Consider the following 12,875-nt stretch of genomic DNA (forward strand, 5'->3'; position numbering starts at 1 on the left):
TTAAAACAAAAATAGGTTGATAGTGATAGTCTGTCCGCCCACAGAGGACTTTATAGCAAGCTTCCCCCCAAGTATGTCGATTCTCTCTCTACGATCGCAAACGATCTTGATCACGTGACCTGTCGACAGCAAATGTCATTACCATACATTTTTCTAGTTTTCAAAGCGTTAGCGATCGTAGAAATAGAGTCGACGCGCCACTTGGCTAGGGGTGCTGTAGCGCAACACAATGAAGTTAGAATAATTAATACGTAATTGGCTGACCCGAACTGTTGCGAACTGTCGGATCGCTGACTCGAACGTAATAGCTAATTGAAATGTTACTCTATCAGCATTGTTGAACTGGTTACTGGTCCAATGTATAGCCGGGATTGTATGAAGTTTTACGCCATTAGCGTAATCTATCCATACTTATAATATAACGGGTTAAATTACATACATTTGGAATTTGCAATTTTATTTATACCATTTGTAACAACAAACGTTAGCGTGGGATAGAGTACTACTAGCGCCATCTAGAATCTATATTTATAATACGAATTCTGTACATATTGTACATTGAAGATATTTTGTAAATTTTTGTTGAGGGGCATTATATAATCGATACTGAAGCTAAAAATATTTTTTTTCGATTTTTTGTCTTATTATTGTTATTCAGTCATCACGCTGAAACTACTGAATGAATTCAAATGAAACTTGGCACGGTTTAAGACCATAATACGGAGAAGGTTATAAGATACTTTTATTGCGAAAATAAAATAAGAAGGGGGTGAAGTAGTGGTTGAAAGTTTGTGTGGAAAGTCCTTCATTTTTAGAGTTACACTAAAATTTGTTCATAAATCATAAAAAAATACGAAATATAATACGGATTCAAAAAGTTTTAAAATTCAAACTTAAAAGTGGTGAAATAGAGCTTGAAACTTTACATTGCTTTCCACGCGAACGAAGTCGCGAGCGTGTGCTAGCCTATACTAATATTATAAGCAGAAGAAGTGTAATTCTTCACGCCACGTATCTCTCGGTTCAGTCGATCTTGAGATATAAATACTATAACCAACACGACTTTTTCATATGTGTATATACATTACTAGCTGACGCCACGTGGTTTCACCCGCGTGGTTCCCGTTCCCGTAGGAATACAGGAATAATATATAGCCTATAGCCTTCCTCAATAAATGGTCTATCTAATACTGAAAGAATTTTTCAAATCAGTAGTTCCTGAGATTAGCGCGTTCAAGCAAACAAACTCTTCAGCTTTATAATATTAGTAAAGAATTTATAATTATTTTATAATTTTGAATAAATGCATTTGTTTCAAATGGGTTCACTTTTTTTCAGACGCGACACCAATGCGGGTTATGTTAAAATATTTACGTATTTCGAAAGTTTCAAATGGAAACTTATTTGTTTAATGTGGATTTAGTTTGCAAGCAATTTTAAAATATTTATTCTGTTTTTAGTAACTCTACCACTGGTTCAGAAATATATATTCATCCAACAAGAATAATAATTGCTAATAATTAAAGCATTGTCATATTTTGTAAATACCGCTTTGATTTGTTATAATATTGAAATTGATTTTTGATTTGATGTGGTTTTCTGTTGAGAGTTTCTAGTTTTGATTCCCGGATCTATTTAAGATTCCATATAAAAGAATTTTTTTTTGTGAAAAACTAAATTCCACGCGGACGAAGTCGCGGGCGTCCGCTAGTACTAAATCAATATTTAATCTAATGTTATGTTCACATTTGAACAAATACAAAGGTACATTAAAAGGTGCATACATAAACTTATTAAAGGTTAAGCTTGCCTCGGCAAAAGCTCCAAGCAAATCTGCTCACTGAAATGCTCGCCAGGACCCTCGATGGAATGCTCGTTGCTCGCGTATTTTTCTATGGTGTAACAACGAATGCCCATTACAAGTGAATGCTCAAGTTTATCAACACCTTAAGAGGACAGGCTATTAAAGGCCAAAGTTATACATAGACAATCAGTAACTGTTTTATAAATGAACTGCATCATAAAAGTAATGGAAGCGCGAGAGGAGCGCGCGGTCGAGTAAACTTAATCTGACGGTAAATGTCCGGTTGGCAACAGTTGGCCGAGAGCTGGCGGCAGATTCTCTCGACATGCACCTGCATGATTCCCGTTGCCGTAGGAATACGGGGATAATATATAGCCTTCCTCGATAAATGGGCTATCTAACACTGAAAGAATTTATTAAATCGGCCCAGTAGTTTCTGAGATTAGCGCGTTCAAAGAAACAAGCTCTTCAGCTTTATAATATTAGTATACACTAGCTGACGCCTGCCCTTCGTTCTTTTTATATTTTCGCATGTTTTATGTATAATACATAGTCCAATAATCATTTTACAGAACTATAACTCAAAAGAATTTTGAAAAAACTTGGATGACATTATTTTTAGTAGTTATATATCAATTTTTACAAATGTAACTTTTAAATGAAGGACTTTCCAAACATACTTTCAACCGTTTTTCACCCCCTTTTGATATAATTTTCTTGCCAAAAAGTATCCTATAGCCTTCTCCATAATATTATGGTCTCTAATCATGTAAAGTTTTATTTGAATTCATTCAGTACTTTCAGCGTGATGCCCGATCAACAAAAACACTGACAAACAGACACACAAAAAATAAAATATTGTTGGTTACAGTATCAATTATATGTATAATGCTCTACATTACAAATTTTCAAAATATTTTCAATGTTCAGAATTGGTCATAAACGTTGTCAAACAGCCGTGACAGCTTAGTGGATATGCCTCTCGCCTTCGATTCGGGCGTAGGTTTGAATCCGGCCCGGGTCATGCTTCTCCAACTTTTCAGTTGTGTGCATTTTCATAAATTAAATAATACGTGCCTCAATCGGTGAAGAAAAAACGTCGCGAGGAAACCTGCATACCTGAGAATTTCCTTAATTCTGTACATGTGTGAAATCTGCCAATCCGCTTTGGGCCAGCGTGGACTATAAGCCTAACCCTCCATCCTGCAACCTCCTAAAGTAACCACGGTGCAAATTCGGCTCCCATACATTAGTAGGATTACAGTAGGAACTGACAGACTTTCATAAATCATAAATCATTGCCAGAATGTGGTCATATACAGATATTGTTACATTTTAATGTTCATACACAATCTGCCTCATAGGCGTGCAAGCCGAGTATTATGATTTTTATTTACTAGTATTAGAATTGTCAATTATTTACAATGTCATTTCATAAATTAAAGTCATATAACAGAAATAATAAAATAAAATTAAACCAAAGTAATACTGTCAAAACATTAAGTATACATTTACATTTTATTGATATAAAATAATTTGTCATTAAGGAACTCTGCTACTGTGTGTGTGTCCTTTATCTAGGAGTATTTTGACCATTCTTCCTTTGAATTGCATAGCATCTAACCTTTTCAAACTCTCTGGAATATGATTGTATATCCGTATGGCTATACAATATGTGTTATTTTTAAATATATTTATTCACTGCCTTGGAACTATAAGTTTATTTTTGTATCTGTTAGAACGAGCCATAATGTCTTCCATATTAAAGAAGCTTTTATATAATGACGAATGTGTTTCTGCCGCTGGCTCTCAGACTATACATGTAGCGGGTAGTAGGAGAGAGCGGGCAGCGGGCGGGCGGTGCTGGCGCCGGACCAACTCGCCGCCATACGCGACATCGGGATGGGCTTATTAACTTATCAATATTACCATTTGCTATGAATTTATTTACGTAGACATTTTACTGTCAAACTAGCTGATGCCGCACGGTTTCACCCGCGTGGTTCCCGTTCCCGTAGGGTGATAATATATAGCTTATAATAGCCTTCCCCGATAAATGTGCTATCTAACATTGAAAGAATTTTTCAAATCGGACCAGTCGTTGCTGAGATTAGCGCATTCAAGCAATTAAACAAAATCTTCAGCTTTATAATATTAGTAACCAATTAAGAAAATCTCAATTGGCCCAGCCAGGGATCGAACCCAGGACCACCGTCTTGTAGATCCACCGCGTATACCACTGCGCCACGGAGGTCGTATGAGATATACATATGCCTAATTTTCATTCGTTCGTTTTCCTCAAAAATGACAGACAATTTTGTTCGTGAATTTGGATGTGATACTTGTCCTTATGCAATTAGTCTGAACCCTAAGCCCACCAGCCCGTGTTAGAGCGGGGTGGTGGTCCAAATGACAATATCCGGGACCGATGACTTAACATGCTCTCTTTAGCACGGAGGTGTAATATCAACTTCCCAACTCTGCGAAATTACACTGAATATTTTATTTATACACTTAAATAAAAAAAAAACAAAATTCATTTATTTCAATTAGGCTTAGTTAAAACACTTTTGAAATGTCAAGTATATGTCATAATGTCAAGTATATGTCATAATATAATGGTAGTAATTAAAGTCGAAAACTTCAAATTAAAGTTACGAATGTTCCAAAGCGCCTTGGTCCGAGAAAACCCATTTTTTATGAAAATTACTTATAACAAAAAAAAGCTCAATACCTCATTGCCTGATCGAAGACACGAACCCAAGACTTTGTTATCAGAAGTCACATAGTCAACCACTGTACCAGGCAGTCAACAATAAGATGAACAGATCTCAATATATTCAATAACTTCGACTCCGACGAATGTATGCTGGCTACAAATCGTTCACCCCCCCCTTGCCCCGCTCCGCCCCCCACCTCATGCCCCGGGACGGGTAATTGCATCCGGCTGAGCAACACTGAATGTTTTATATGTGACAGTTAGCTATTGCACTTGCAGTTCGTTTATTTGCTTTACTCCATTATGCTTAACATGTACCAACTCGAGCGGCGCTGAAACTTATTGGATTTTAAATATAAATAATAGGAAAAAATTGTAGATTTTTGTGGTTTAAAAACAATTTTTTTAACCGTTTCAAAAATCAAAGGTTTTTTTTCAAAGCACTCGATTCGTCTCAGTGTTTGTTAGCCAACACATTAATTTTTAGGGTTCCGTAGTCCACAAGGAACCCTTATAGTTTAGTCATGTCCATCTGACCGTCCGTCCGTCCGCGGTTTAGTGCAGAGGCAATTACTACTAGAAAGCTGTAAATTTGCATGAATATGTAAATAAAAAATGTAAACCTAGCCTACCCGTATCCTACCCCCTACTTTACCCTACCTCTATCCTTCCCCTACCCTACCCCTACCCCGTTTTCTAACCATTATTAATATGAACTTTATACAATAAGACTAAAGCACAAATTGACAACGTTTGAGTTAAAAAAATTAAGGAACATTTTAAAAAAAGAATAGGGATGATGACAGTTTTTTAAATTGTATATAAATTAAGAGTATGCTAATAGTAAAGCAATTTTCTAAAAGTAACAGGGTATCTGCGATCATTACTTTCGGAGCTACAGGGATTTAAAGGGTCAGATTTGCGGCGCTGCCGCGGATCCTTGAAAAACGCCCCATACAAAATGGTACGAACTAGTGACGTCGTAGGCAATGTAATGATCGTTACATTTGTATGTGCGTTCAAACAAAATTACTAATATCTTTGTTATTTGTGCGTTTATCTTTATTGTTTAAATATTAAAAAATGTCACATTTAATGTAAGGAAGCTAAAACTGTATGAATTTTCATCTAATTACGATAAAATATTTTTAATAGATTTTGAAATTTTATAATCTCATTTATTTTGCAAACATACAGACAATCTTTGCTTTTTATGTATAAACTAGTTAACATTGACCCTATTTACCTGAATGTATCATAAAAATCAATATATTCAACCCTAGTCATCATCCCCATTGGCCATATTGGTCCAGGCGTTGTTGAGTTATGCGCTTACCAACGCATTTTGCGATTATTTTTTTTATATTATATGTGGTATGTAGTATGTGAGATATGAGGCATGAATTCGTAGATGTCTTGTAGCGCTACACTACGTATATTGACATGCTACGCCGTAGACAAGCGTAGACTACTACCGAGGCTACGGATGACTACGGTTGATGGTGTTTAGAAAAGGATTACGGCCCTGTCTAAATATTGAAATATTATTCAGGGATCCGTAGAACATTTTGTACACCTGATTACTAACAAGCTAATTTTTCTGAAGTAGCTTCATCTCGATGAGACTATCAACTTTTTTACTTACAAAAATTCTTGATTCTGGTAGCTAACTGAGTTACCAGGAAATGAAAATTTTAGGGCGTCGGAACGAGATAATGTACCACGCAATTTGTAGGATATGTGGTTGTTAAGTTGTATAGCTTTAACTTATCAACAGTAATAAAACATCTGATCAGTAACGACTTTTGTTACTCTACCCTCCTCCCAACTTGTATCAATAACGAGATTATTAAAAGTTGTTACTAATCAGCTGTTTCCTTACTGTTGCTTAATTAATAGTTATACAATTTAACAGCCACATTGTTCTACTAATTACGAAGTACATTACCTCGTTCCGACGCTCTGAAATTTCATTTCATTATAACTCAGTTAGCTACCAGAATCAAGAATTTTCGTAAATAAAAAGGTGGTTTTTATTTTTCACACCCCATAAGTGATAAGAGTGGACCTAACCAAAACTTTCATAAGACAAAACAAGGTCTTTATTTAAATTATTATTTGTTTTACAATTTCGTTTTCATTCTTTTAATTTTAAATATATTTTGTACATTTTCCAGTGATTAAATTAGGTACTTAACAAAATAATAAAACAAGTGAACGTGTAGTGTCGTGTATACCAGTGGTAGTGCGCCTACCGACCAGTGCTACAGCGCCCCCTGGTGGCGAGCGGAGCAGACATGAGCTTGGGTGAGATGTTAACTCTTCTATATTACTAGAATATGAACTTGTTATAGATAAATAAGACTTCTAAATGAACCATAGTCACCAACGTAATTACTAGAATATGATAAGGATGTAGAACTAGATATAAGATTCCTAAAATAATAACAGTTACCAACGTAGATCAACGAGTCGGGACACTTAAATACTTTAAAAAAAAAAAAAAATCAACCCACTTGTCACAAAAATCAATCACAATAAGTGAAAAATAACATCGATTCAATGATCACTTTGAAGGCGGTGCCGACACAGTGTTGCATTAACTCAGGCCGTTTAAATCATGAAGTTTTAGGATTTACAAACAGATTTTGATGGTTTTTGTAGAAATGGCTTTAATTAATACGTCACTGGCTTGGCATAAATAAAAAGATTTAATTTTTCTGGTTTTAGTGTGTATTAGTATAAGTAACGAAAGCGCCACAGTACGAACAGTTTGGTTATTAACATTTTAACACAAAATTATTGAACCGATTTCCATGAAAATTAAATGGGACCGACGGAAGTATACTCTTTTAATCAAAAAGAATTTGTTCTCAATCAAAATTCGTTAAGAAATCGCGAAGTTATGAGGTAACAACCATAAAAAAATACTTACGCATAGAATTGAGAACCTTCTCTTTGTTTTCGTTGTTTTTTTTTATTCTCACAAATTAGTCCTTGACTACAATCTCACCTAACGGTAAGTGATGATGCAATCTAAGATGGAAGCGGACTAACTTGTTAGGAGGACGATGAAATCCAAACCCTTTTCTGTTTCTACACGATATCGTATCGGAACGCTAAATCACTTGGCGGTACGTCTTTGTCTAACCGCAGCGATACGGTTACAATCCCTTGCTAAGTTGTAGTGTGCTTTAACCCTAACATATCACAGTTTACATGTAGTATGTGTAACACATGTCAGTTATCTCGCCGTGATTTAATATGTGTAAGTAATTAGCGGAGGGGTGAAGGGGAGGGAGGGGCGGATCAGACGTAGTTAGGGGATGATGAGGGTTAATTGAGAGATAATATTTGGATGTGCTGCATTATGTAATGAGCGCCGCGGCGGTGCAGCGGTTGTGCTGTGTGCTCGAGGTCACAAGGTTCGAGGTTGGGCTGTGTAATATTGAGTTTTCTTTCTTTCGAGTAAAGTTCTATTCCGGTGTTAGTGTGTTGATAGCTATACATCCCCGTGTCTTACAGAGCACGTGAAGTTACATTCCCGTGCCTCGGAGAGCATGTGAAGTCATTAGTAGTAGTCATTGTCAATCAGAGATTAGCACTGTCAAAATGCTAAAATATGCAAGCAAGAAATGGGCGAAATATTCACGAAATATGATCAATCAAACATCATTTATTTATTATTAGAAATTACGTTTATTTTAACAATATATTGTGCTGGCAATAGTGCCTTAAAACACTTTTTTTTTGGAAATTTATTCGACAACATACGTATTTCATCGTGATAGCCCAGTGGACCTCTGCCTTCGATTGCGGTGGGTGTGGAATCCGGTCCGGGGCATGCACCTCGAACATTTCAGTTGTGTGCATTTTAAGAAATTAAATATCACGTGTCTCAAACGGTGAAGAAAAACATCGTGAGGAAACCTGCATACCAGAGAATTTTCTTAATTCTCTGCGTGTGTGAAGTCTGCCAATCTGCATTGGGCCAGCGTGGTGGACTATTGGCTTAACCCCTCTCATCCTGATTCAACAAACAAACTCTTTAACTTTATAAAATCAGTTTAGACTAGCAGACGCCCCGTGGATTCACCCACATAATTCCCGTTCCCGTGACAATACGGGAATATAGTATAACTTTAAACATTTGCAAATAGTATGGCTTTCTATTGGTAAAAGAATGTTGAGAATCGGTTGTGTAGATTGCTCCCTACGACCGCACAAACTTTAGTTCTTTTTAATGTCAATATGGCTTTGCATACATTTAACCAGTCATCTAGTAACAATTTTTATTAAGTACTAGTAGACTCCGTGTTTCCGTTCCCGCAGAATTACGCGAATAAAATTTACTTAATTATTTCCTCGATAAATGGGCTATCTAACTCTGAAAGAATTTTGTTAATCAGACCAGTAGTTTCTGAGATTGAGAAACAAACAAACTCTTCAGCTTTTATAAGTAAAGATTTTGATCCACTAGGGCGAAAGTGTCAAATATATTCCATCGTCCGTCGTTGTCAGTCAGTCAAGTCATGTCATGTTTAGTAAGACGAAGGCAACCTTACTAACACTTTCGATAGAATGAATGAATCACTTATAACACTATTGTTCAACCTTCACTTCACTTGTGCACCTATCCAGAACTATATTGAATAAAATGCATTCTACTTTAAGCAATAAAACTTTAAATTAAAACAAACTAATGAAAATAAAAAGAGAGCTAGGATAGCCAGTTCTTACAGAAGAGCAATTGTAAAAGTTGTGTGCTAAATAACCGATTATTATTATTACACAAAATAAATAAACTTGAATATACACTACATAATGTACCGGGCGGATTATTCACCCCGGCAGGGAGACCAAACGGCCGGGGGTCAGGGCGACAGGTGGAGAAACCGGCGGACTATCCTAGCTGAGTCCAGCAAGACCGCTTTTTGCGTCTTGCCTGCGAGCGAACTGCCACGGAACCCCAGCCGCCTCAGATGGTGAGCGAGGCTGACTGGGATCAAACCGTTGGCAGATATAACGATGGGGATGATTTCAGTGGACTCCACATGCCACATGGCGGTAACCTCGTGAGCCAGATCTAGATATTTGCGTTTATCATATATTATTATTATTCTTACGACAACTCCCTTTACCTCTTTATAATATTAGTACTCGTTACGTAATAGTGTAAAACATTCGTCGCATCCCAATATAGCACTATTGAGAGCGTGCAATAAGTCCCCATACCTGTCACCTGTCACGCTGTCACACTGTCTCGTGTCACGCTGTCACGTGTCTCGTGTCACGCTGTCACGTCCCGTGACACTTTAATCGCGAGTGACACAGTAGGTACAAGAAACTGATTTTAAAACAAACGTTAGAGGTTTTGTTTCATTAAGTACATATTTTGTAATGGTTAGAAATGAAGAATTTTAAGAAATGAAATATCACGTGTCTCAAACGGTAAAGGAAAAATATCGCGAAGAAACCTGGATACATGAGAATTAAATTCTCTGCGTGTGCGAAGTCTGCCAATCCGCATTGGGCCAGCGTGGTGGACTATTGGCCTAACCCTTCTCATTCTGAGAGGAGACTCGAGCTTAGCAGTGAGCCGAATATGGGTTGATGATGATGATGATTACAAATGTAGTACTACACATATTATAGCTTGGCTCAAAATAGTTCAAGATGTTATTCTTTTTATTATTTACAAGTTAGTCCTTGACTACAATCTCACCAGCCCCCCTCGCCATGGGGCACGTCGATTCTCTTTCTACGATCGCAATATTTTAGCACTAAAGTCAGCGGCAATTTCAAATGGAGATTTTTTATTTTAATTTTTTTTTACCGAAGTTTAATTTAACGCTAATGTACTTATTTTAAAATATTTAAAGAAACCAATTAAGAAAAAAAAAATAAAGACAATAATCTTTTTCTAATGTTATCCGGGATCGAAGTCGGGATTAATTACGGGATAGTAATTCATTTCCGCAATCAACAAATGCATTATCACTTATGTTCAAAAGTCTTTGTACTGAAGCTGCGGCCCCTTGGTTTTAAATGACCGCTCGCGCCAGGAGCGTCGGCGTCAGGTATAGCGGCACATTGGGCAGGGGAGGCGCGGGCAAGCTGTACTCAGTGTGATTAAACTCCCCGCGGTGGGAGGCGGGGGAGATCGACTCGCTGATTACTTGAACATTAATGCTCAGATATCATTACTATAACTATATTTAAAGACTGGCAGATTATTTATTTCATAGATTTCAACAGAACAAGAGAGACATAAGCAGTTGTGGTCCTACCGATGTATAAGTTACAGCAACATGTTAAAGACTAACAAAACTACTAAAAACTAGACTAAACTAAAACGAAACTAGTCGGGCATACTCCGACCTAATATCTCGTGAGTTTTAGCCGTGTTTCGTAATCAATTAATATGTTAAAGACATTTAGTAGGCTTATAGTGATAAAGATGGCTGGAGGCTGTTGGCTCAGCTGCCACCTTAAAAATGACTTTTAGAACTATAATAAAACCCGGGACCTGTATGAAGTACCGACTACCTCAGAGAGCTCCCACTGTGTAGCGCGCGCCAGTAGAGACGAGCTCTAATTATTTTTATGGTTCCGTACATATAAAGATTATAGTCATGATAGTCCAGTGGATATAACCTCTGCTCTCGATTCGTAGGGCGCAGGTTGAATCCGGCCCGGGGCATGCATAGAATGAACGACTGACTATAATATTAACACATTCGCTGCGGCACTGATTTTTCTGTACTTTCCTCTGATACGGTACGAGGTTTTTTGACCTCGTACTAAAGCTTTGTAGTGCGGTACGAGGTCCATAGACCCCGTAACTCTTGAAGCCTCTCGACGTACGAGGTCAATTGACCTCGTACCGCAGCGAATGTGTCAAAAAGTATGTCAAATTTAAATGAAATAGTACAAGTTAAATTATAACATTAACAAATAGAAAGTAGCCCAAACTTATTTTAGTTATTAAGGGGTACATTAAAAAAAATCATCTCTACTTGGTACTTTTATGACTAAAATGTGCTCACCAAAATGTGCCAAGCGATTTAGTGTTCCGGTACGATGTCGTGTAGAAACCGAAAGGGGTGTGGATTTTCATCCTCCTCCTAACAAGTTAGCCCGCTTCCGTCTTAGACTGCATCATCACTTACCATCAGGTGAGATTGTAGTCAAGGGCTAACTTGAAAGAATATTAAAAAACCTTATTTCATTTTCTTTCTTCATTTTTTCTTCTTTTTCGGTTAATAATACTAGTGTGTATGTTCTTTATTTGTGATATTTAAGTTATCTTTTATTTACTGTTCTTCTTCATTTCATGCTGTGTTTATTTGTAAATAATCACTACAATTATAGTGATTTATAATTTAGTTACATTTTATTATTTTACTTAGTGTAAGTGATTGTAAATAAACCTAATAAATAAATAAAAAAAAAACAATAAATCATCGTCTGGAACCCTCTTCACTCGATTGCAACTTGCACTTGTCCTGTTTTTTTAATCCCAAACCAAAGCAGTAGAGTGTGAGTGTCGCTTTGACGAGTGACACTCATTACAGTGTAATTAGCAGCTGCCGGGATGAAGGCAACTCATAATGAAGGCGACTCAAAATGAAGGTAAGAATGCTCTGAGTATGATTCTTGTTTGTGTATTTGTATTGGATGGATCGTTTCTAATTAGTTTTTTTTTTAAATCTTGACGTAAAAAAGATGTTCTCAAAAGTTTTAGTTGTCTTTGTGGCTTCTTATCTTACTAATATTATTAAGCTGAAGAGTTTGTTTGTTTGTTTGAACGCGCTAATCTCAGCAACCACTGGTCCGATTTGAAAAATTCTTTCAGTGTTACATAGCCCATTTATCGAGGAAGGCTATAGGTGATATATTATCCCCATATTCTTACGGGAACGGGAACCACGCGGGTGAAATCACGCGGCGTCAGCAAGTTCTTCTATAAAATTAAACAAAAAATTTCAGTGAGACTTCAAAATCATAAAAATAAACTAAAAAGCGAAAACTAACATTGTATGTGCTATCTTCTGACAATATCTAGCATACGGGAAACGTTATTTTAATTTTAACACAAAACTCATCATCATCAATCCATATTCAACTCACTGCTGAGCTCGAGTCTCCTCTCAGTATGAGAGGGATTGTACCAATAGTCCACCACGCTGGCCCAATGCGGATTGGTAGACTTCACACACGCAGAGAATTAAGATAATTCTCTGGTATGCAAATTTCCTCACGACACACCTCCAACTTTTCAGTAGTATGCATTTTAAGAAATTAAATATCACGTGTCTCAAACGGTGAAGGAAAACATTGTGAGGAAAC

General features: G+C 36.8%; 1 protein-coding gene across 1 annotated transcript in view; it reads left to right on the plus strand.

Annotated features, from left to right (window-relative positions):
- LOC112047802 (neuronal calcium sensor 1-like) overlaps positions 1–12,875 on the plus strand; it is a 45,623-nt gene that overhangs the window by 11,703 nt on the left and 21,045 nt on the right. The window contains exon 2 of the mRNA XM_052890220.1: positions 6,701–6,830. Within this exon, the coding sequence (XP_052746180.1) occupies positions 6,821–6,830 (10 nt within the window). The 5' untranslated portion in view covers positions 6,701–6,820. The remainder of the gene's footprint in view (positions 1–6,700; positions 6,831–12,875) is intronic.

The sequence above is a fragment of the Bicyclus anynana genome, chromosome 27 (genome assembly GCF_947172395.1).
Source record: "Bicyclus anynana chromosome 27, ilBicAnyn1.1, whole genome shotgun sequence".
Classification (NCBI taxonomy): domain Eukaryota; kingdom Metazoa; phylum Arthropoda; class Insecta; order Lepidoptera; family Nymphalidae; genus Bicyclus; species Bicyclus anynana.